This window comes from Anas platyrhynchos, chromosome 1 (genome assembly GCF_047663525.1).
Source record: "Anas platyrhynchos isolate ZD024472 breed Pekin duck chromosome 1, IASCAAS_PekinDuck_T2T, whole genome shotgun sequence".
Taxonomy (NCBI): domain Eukaryota; kingdom Metazoa; phylum Chordata; class Aves; order Anseriformes; family Anatidae; genus Anas; species Anas platyrhynchos.
In genome coordinates, this window is record NC_092587.1 from 99,063,763 (window position 1) to 99,071,873 (window position 8,111).

At 46.5% G+C, this 8,111-nt stretch overlaps 1 protein-coding gene across 1 annotated transcript; it reads right to left on the reverse strand.

The window, feature by feature from the left end:
• Window positions 1-3,647: 3,647 nt before the first annotated feature.
• Window positions 3,648-5,083, reverse strand: LOC140001334 (inositol 1,4,5-trisphosphate receptor-interacting protein-like 1). Its single transcript, XM_072032686.1, has one exon. The coding sequence runs from the start codon at window positions 5,081-5,083 to the stop codon at window positions 4,058-4,060; it is 1,026 nt and encodes a 341-aa protein (XP_071888787.1). The 3' UTR covers window positions 3,648-4,057.
• Between the last annotated feature and the right edge of the window lie 3,028 nt (window positions 5,084-8,111).

The window sequence follows — 8,111 nt, forward strand, 5'->3', positions numbered from 1 at the left end:
ATTACATCACCCTTTTCCATAAGGATTCCCAATGATTAATAACATTAAAGTAAAGGACAGTGCAAGGGAGTTAGAGAACTGTATGTTTCCTGAGCTTTGGTAATAGATAGGACTGAAATTTGTATTGAGCCAATGCCATTTGGTCATCCAAAATTTCAACCAGGATAGAATAAATGTTCTTTTGTGTAACTAGCTTAATGAAGGGACAGACGTTGAAAACATTGGGGGGGGGGGGGGGGGGGGGGGGGGGGGGGGGAAGAAACAACAATACATGGATATTTTGAGGAGGAGAAGAAGAAGAAAAATAACTGAGAGGATTTAGGCCCCCATGAACTAGGAATGTTTGTAGTCATTGACACTAATAGTGAGGAAGTTAGAGCATTTAAGCTTTTTTTTTTTTTTTTCCTAGGGAACATAATTACTTTTGTTATACGGCATTCTTCCCACTGAGATGACACCAAATGCCTGTGTGGTTTAACAAACAACACTGATAAGTGGCACTTTTGATAGGAATGAGCCAGTTGTATATGCTAAATCAAGTAGCCAGCAGAGACTCTAACTTTTTAAAGAGATTTCAAAAGACACCAGAGAGGGATTATAAATTGCTTCTGGTGTCAGTATGATTTAATCATCCTGAGGTCCGAATTTCATTATGGAAAGTACCAAGTGCCATTGGCTTTGAGTATCAAAAACATTGTAACCTTCAGAAACAAAAGTTCAGTCACGGTATGTTGTTCCTTTGATATAGATATTCTTCAGGAAAAGGAAACTGCAATCTTATTACTAGTATTTTTTTTTTCCAGAAAATGCTTTCTGTGTAAACGTGCATTTACTCCCAGTACATAACACAAAATACAGTTTAATACAATTTATCTATTATTTATGTGAGCTCACAATTCAGTGACATATATGTCATGGTTGATCTGTATCAAGATATTTGTAGAGGTGAGTTACCGAGTTACAAATTGAATTGTTTGTATGAAATGCCCCTATCTTTCAATGAAGGAGAAACCAAAGTTTCAAGAAACAGGCATCGTGCCATGCAGACATGCAGCAAAAGCTTGAAACAACATTAAATCTGTTCAAAATCAACCAGGGTTGAAACATCACATTCAAAAAGATGCTGTGCCACATAGTTTAACTACTTTACCTCCACAATCAGAATAAATCTGGTGACCATCTATAGATAATGGGAAAAAGATGTGACCTCAGAGAGGTTATGATAAAGCTGCACCTCCATAACAAGGCAAATTTGGACTTTGCATTGGAGCAAAACAGGCTGAGTCTTACAGAGAGGTGTAGGAGGCCTTATGGCCAGTCTGACCACTTTAGGCAGGAACTTCGACCAGCCCACTGGAGAGCAAACAGTATACACAGGTTTCAGCCTAGAAGATGATATGTTTATACTGCCAACCTTGCTTTACCAACTAAAAAGGTCTTTGCACGACAAATCATAACATTTTTGTAACTACATTAAGATATCCTTAAAGTTATGTTTTCTACTAGACAGTGCCCAGGTCCAAGATGAAACCCCAGATGTGGCTGCCACCAAAATGCGCTTTTGTCATCAATCCCCTCTCCTTGGCAACTTTTTACTGTTGTTTCTCTGTCATGTGGAGGGGCCCCCACTGCAGGTTGAGCCCTGTCTCTCACCCAGTACAGACTTCATCTGACACCGATGGCCCAGGCCAAAGTGCAGTGGTGCTGCCTGCTGATGGCCCTGGTGGCAGTCCTCCCCACTGGCACAGGCACCACAGCCAGCATTCCCTCTCTCCTCTCCTTCATTCCTGCTCTCTTGGCTTTTCTTCAACCTTTTCTTTTCCCCCTCTATCCTTTTTTTCCCATTTTCCTTTCTTCTTCATTTCCTTCATGTCACAGCAGCCCTTAGAGAGGTCTGTCATGGAGCAGATACACAGGCTTCAGCCCATGGAGGATGCTGTGCTACCTCCATGGCAGGTGGGTGTTGCCAGGAGGTCCTGTGGCCTTCAGAAGAGGACCAAGGGAACTACAATGCAGTTGGCCTTACCTTGATCCCTGGCAAGGCTGTGGAACAACTAGCCCTGGAGAACATTTCCAGGCACATGAAAGACAAGAAAGCCATCAGATGTAGTCAGCATGGATTCGCCAAGGGGAAGTCATGCTTGGTGAACTTGATAAACTTCTGTGATGAAATGACTACTTGATAGACAAGGGGAGGGCAGTGGAGATTGTCTACCTAGACTTCAGTAAGGCTTTCAACACTGTCTCCCATAGAACGCTTACAACAAAAATGATGGAGAATGGGCTGGATGAGCAGATGGTGAGATAGACTGAGAAGTGGCAGAACAGCTAGGTCTGGAGGGCGGTGACCGGTGGCACAAGGTCTTCTTGCAGGCCTATAACTAGCAGAGTAACTGGGGTCCTGTTCATTAATAATGAACAGGTCCAGCTTCATTAATAATGTGGTTGATGGGACAGAGTATAATCTTAAAGAGACTGTAGGAGACAAAAAAACTGGGAGGAGTGTCTGATATGCCAGTGGGATATGCTGACATACAGAGGAAACTGAAGAGGCTGGAGAGATGGCCTGACAGGAATCTCAAGAAGTTCAGGAAGGAGAAGTACAAAGTTCTGCACCTGGGGAAGAAAAACCCAGGTACCAGTATGAGCTGGGGGCTGATGAGATGGAAAGCAGCTTTTCAGGAAAGGACCTGAGGGAAAGGAGTAAAGAAGAAAGAGGCAGGCTCTTTTCAGTGGTGCCCAGTGACAGGCCAAGAGGCAATGGACGCAAACAGAAACACAGGAGGTTCTGTCTCCAAAATGTCAGGAAATGGGTATATTACTCTGAGGGTTGCTGAGCACTGGCAGAGGTTCCCCAGAGGGGGTGTGGTGTCCTTAGGGATATTCAGAAGCCATCTGCACGTGGTCCTAGGCAGCCTGCTCTAGGTGTCCCTACTTGAAGCGGAGGGGTTGGATGAAGTGATCTCCAAAGGTCTGTTCCAACCTCAGCCAGTCAGTTCAGGAAAACAATTCCCAATTCCGTGGCAGCGGTGCACTCAGCACCCAGTGTCCACATTCATTCCCCACCAAAGTGCTTCGCAGACAAAGTCAGAGACATTTTGTCTGGATGGATACTGTGAGAAGCAGTATCAAAAGCTATGCTGAAATCCAGAAAGATTATATCAACTGGCTTCCCTTTGTCACCTAGATGGGTAACCTTGTCATAAAATGAATTTGAGTGAGTTAAACAGGACTTTCCCCTACTGAACCTATTTTGGCTAAGACCAACGAGCGTGTTGTCTCTCAAGTGTTTTTCAATAACTCTCAGACTGGTCTTCTTCATGGTTTCACCTGGCGCCAAAGTTAGACTGACAGCCTGCAAATACCACGGCCTTGGGCATGGTCCTAAGCAGCCTGCTCTAGGTGGCCTTGCTTAAAAGGTGGGGTTGGACCAAGTGACCTCCAGACGTCCCTTCCAACCTCAGCCAGACACTGGCTCCTGTGTTTTTGGAAAACATTTCCTAATTCTGTGACAGCGGTGCACTCAGTGCCCATGTTCCCCCACAAAGTGCTGCGCAGACACGGTCAGAGCATTTGTTCACATAGGCTGTTTATTGGTGTCAATACATAGGATGAAGCTCCCTGACGGAACGGATTCCCTCCAAGAGTTTGGGTGCTCACTGCCTGGAAGAAGTTGAGCAGCCCAGCTGTTTGGGAGGCTGGGCACAACACCATCCCTCTCCTCAGGTACCCTCTTGTTGCCTTCCCTCTCGAGGAAGCGGTTGAGGTGTTTCTTCTCCAGGCAGCAGCAGAGGCACCGCAGGAGGTCATCCAGGCGCAGGGGGCAATCTTTCCTTTGCCAGGCTTGCCAGGGCTGTGGCTGTCAGGTGGTGAATCACAGCCGTCCTCAGGGCGTGGGGGGAAAAGCCTTTGCTCACCAGCATACGGGCGCGGGGCTGCAGATGGTTGAGGTGGAAGCTGTGGGGTCGGGCATGCCTGGCCGTGTGCCCGACAGACTGCATCTCTGCCACAGCGCAGCTCTTTGGCGGCGCCGTGCTGCTGGTGAAGCTGGCCGCGGCTACTCCAGGCTCAGGAAGGAGTCCGAGTCGCCTAGCCGCACCCCAAGCGTGATCTCAATGGAGAGGGTGCTCTGGGAGGCGTTGGCCAGCCTGATCTTGCAGGAGCGGCGGGAGGGCAGCACCGTCAGGCGGCAGTGGCGCGACTGCGGCAGAAGCTCCCAGGCTGCTTTCACCAAGGCCTGGAACCAGCGAGTGGTTTCCTCCACATCCAGGTAGGAGCCGCTGCAGAGGGTGCGCAGCAGGCTGGGCTCCTGTCTGCTCCTCAGCTCGTCCTCGGGGTGGTGGAGGAAGCACAGCATGTCCCCCACCAGCCGCTCCCTCGCGCAGGCGCACTCCAGCTCCACGCGCAGGCCGGGCTTCCTCGCTGGCGTCTCCCCCTCGGCGCCCAGCTCCGGGTGGAAGGCGTGCCCGGGGGGAGGCCTCAGGGGCACGAGCAGGCGGTAGAGGACGTTGTCCTGCCGGGTACTCCCGTCTTCGGAGAAGCAGCCCACACCGATGGCCGGCTGCAGCCGTGGCTTGAAGAGAGATTCCCCCGAGAGTCTTTGGCAGGCACCAAGAAGCTTGTCCACCAGCTCCTCCACCACCTTGCACTTGTCGGCCATGTGCGGCGCCGGCCACTGGGTGCGATTGGCCCAAACCCTGCCCAGATCCCGGGTGTCATCGGTGTTGGTGTTGTCTTTGTCCTTTTTGTTCTTCCTTGGGTAGCTGCCCTGCTTGCTCCTGTGGAGCCCAAGTCTCCATTTCCTGAGCCACCGGCAGAGCCCGAAGAGCAGGACAAGGAGGTCAATAAAGGTCCAGAGCTGCCACTGCTGCAAGGCAGTGAAGAGCAGGGCTCCCAAGGCCACCCCACTCTGCTCCTGGCTCCTCTCCTCCATCTCATGCAGCAGCCGAGCCATGCCTTCAATCAGCTGCTCTGCATGCTGCTGCATTCGCTCATTTGCATCCGCATCCACGTGATCATCCACGAACCACGGCTTCTGGGCAATGCCCAGCACAGCCAGGGCGAGGAAGATCAGCCGAGCCATGGCTTGCAGGAGGTGCAAACTGCACACACCGACGGCCAAGGCCAAAGTGTGGTGGCGCTGCTGCTGCTGGCCCTGATGACAGCTCCCCCGCTGTGACTCATCCTCTGTGCTGTCACAGGCACCACAGCCGCATCACACCAATCCCCCTCCTCTCCCCTCCTCTGCTCTGCTTTCCAAAGTGAAGACGACTTCTGCTGGGTGAGATTCCGGAACTAAAGAGGGAGAGTCAAAAGACATCTGGACATGGAATCAGAGACTCTCCTGAGTTGGAAGGGACCCATGAGGATCATCGCATCCAGCTCCTGGATCCACACAGGACCATCCAGAAATCAAACCATAACTCACAGAGCACTGTCCAATCACTGCATTAGGAGAAGTATTGCCAGGAGGTCAAGGGAGGCGAGCCTTTTCTCTTCAGTTCTTGTATGACCATACTGTGTCTAGTTCTTGGCCCCACAGTGCAAGAGAGTAATGGACTTACTGGGGAGAGTAGAAATAAGGGCCGTGGAAATAGTGAAAGAACTGAAAGATCCCTCAGGAGGAAAGGCTGAATGCGTTGGGACGTTTCAGGCTGTAAAGGATAATTCTCAGCTGGGATCTTAACAATGCATATAAATACCTGAAGGGAGGGTACAGAGAAGGTGGGCACAGACCCTTTTCAGTGGAGCCCAGTGACAGGAGACAAGAGGCCACGCACAGAACTTGGAACACAGGAGGTTCTGTCTGTACATCAGGAAATGTGCATTTTACTGTGCAGGTATTGAGCACTGGAACAGTTTGCCCAGAGAGGTCATGCATTCTCTATTCCTGTAGATATTCAAAAGCTGTCTGGATGTGGTCCTGGGCAAATAGCTGTAGGTACTCCTACTTGAGCATGATGCTTGCACCAGATGACACGCAGAGGTCCCTTCTAACCTCAGCCACTCAGTGATTTGATTAAACACAGCATGTATTCTGTTTCCATCTGACTGACACAACATTAAATTTGTCTTTAGCCCAGCTTAATGGATATGCTCAAATTCATGATTCTTTGTCAAGCTTCCCGTGTTTTAAAGTGCCATAATTTCTTCAATAAAGATGGTGTCATGTGATATTTACTATTTTCCTAGAGCTATTTAGAATCTTTTCTACTTTTCTTGTTTGTACACTGCAAATAAAAAAAATGTCTAAAACTCATACAATCAAAAACTCTGGCTTAGCATTTTGTGTTGACTTCCACATTGCTGTAAGCTATATATATATATATATATATATATTTTTTTTTTTTTTTTTTTTTTTTTTTTTTTTTTTTTTCTGAGAAGAAGTCCAAGTGAAAGAAAAGCTCTTGAAACAGACCACTCATACTTGTAGTTTGCATGGAATAATTCACTGGATTGGAAGTTAGGAAAACTCAGAAAGGGCTAAGTAACATTAGAAGAGGTAGCTGAATGTGGCCTTTTTGCTTTTTGTCATTACTATTACTTACCAAAGCTGCTTTCTTTAGGAGTGGTAGTTGTTTGAAATGAGCAGTTTAAACTTCATTTTTGAGACAGTTAAGTGGAATTTATTGGTGAGGAACAGGAAGAGTTTTGTTTTTTTGTTTTAATAGTAGCACTTTTACAGTGATAGAGGCGGAGGACAGAGATCTGAGAATGTTCTTCAGAGCATTTTAAAGCTTTTTGCCTTATGTTTGCTTCTGACTAGGGAGTGTAACCTGAGAATCACAGAGTCCTTTCATGAGTCACTTTATTAGCTTCATGAAACCATGTCTTTGTTTAAATCTGGAATCTGATATTGCTCCAGATACGTGTTCTGGTGGGTTACATTACACCTGGAGAACTCCAATGGAATAATTTGACTAGGTCAATAAACTTAATGAAGATTTGGTGTCAGAATCTGTCTTGGCCTTGCATATCTGCATCTCAGTGTAAACCACAGATATCCTAGACAGAATTCTGGTCTTGAAATTTAAGAAGTGCAAGAATTTAAAATTTCAAAAAATCTTTCTGACAGAGACCTGGGTTATCAGAAGGTATTCATAGCCATCTAGATATGGCCAGAAGCAGCCAGATAAAACTGGAATAAACTCTTCTAAATGTGTTGGTTAAGCTGAATTCAACAGAAACAGTAGGCATATCATATATACCTCACTACAAGCCATTTTTACCCTGTCGCATCTCTTAATTTTCCCAGATTTTGGACCCTAAGTGGCTTTTCAAAAATTATTGTAATGCCATTTGGCCTAACATTCTTAACATCTAAATTGTGTGTTTTCTGATTGTCTCCCTAAATTTTTTCTGTGAAAACTCCACACATTTAAATCTTTATAATTCTCCTTTATTTCTCAAGTATTTTTACAGTGAATAGCTGTCTACTGGGCTGGTGTTTTGTTGCTCTGAATTCAGAGCTAAAAAGCTTTATTTTCATTTGAAATCCTCGAAAGCAGTTTGTCATTGTGTTCAATATCCCATCACCTATTTACATACCCATCCAGGCACATAATGTAATTTACACCACTTCTACAATGACTGGCCCCTCTTTGCATGAGTAGATTCATAGAAATGACCTGTTTGATGAGCCTGAAAATATAGCAGGCAAAATCAGGGTGTATTTTCAGAACCCACTGAATTCAGAACATTCTCTTCAGCCCTGCCCATAAAGATCATATAAGATCAGACGCGTGTCATATTTTACAGAAATGCTGATTCTGACCTACCTATTCTTCAAGTAAACCTCTTGAAACCATTGGGGTACGGTGCCAAAACCAGAAGTGTTTGTAGCAGCTGTTGAATTGAAGAGTTGGAGTGCCTGTTGAGAAGGGGGGAACAGTTAGAAGGATGAAAACCAGAACAGCTGAGCTGAACAACTACAACAGTCTAAGAGACCTGGGATGTATGAAGAGGCAAAATTGCTGGATACATTACCAAGGACAGAATATGAGAAAACAGTGAATAGAAGTATCCTGTTAAAATAATTTGGACCAATTGCAGAGTAAAGTGCTGTTTAACATGCACCAGCTGCTACTGCTTCCCCTATTGCATGGCGTCAC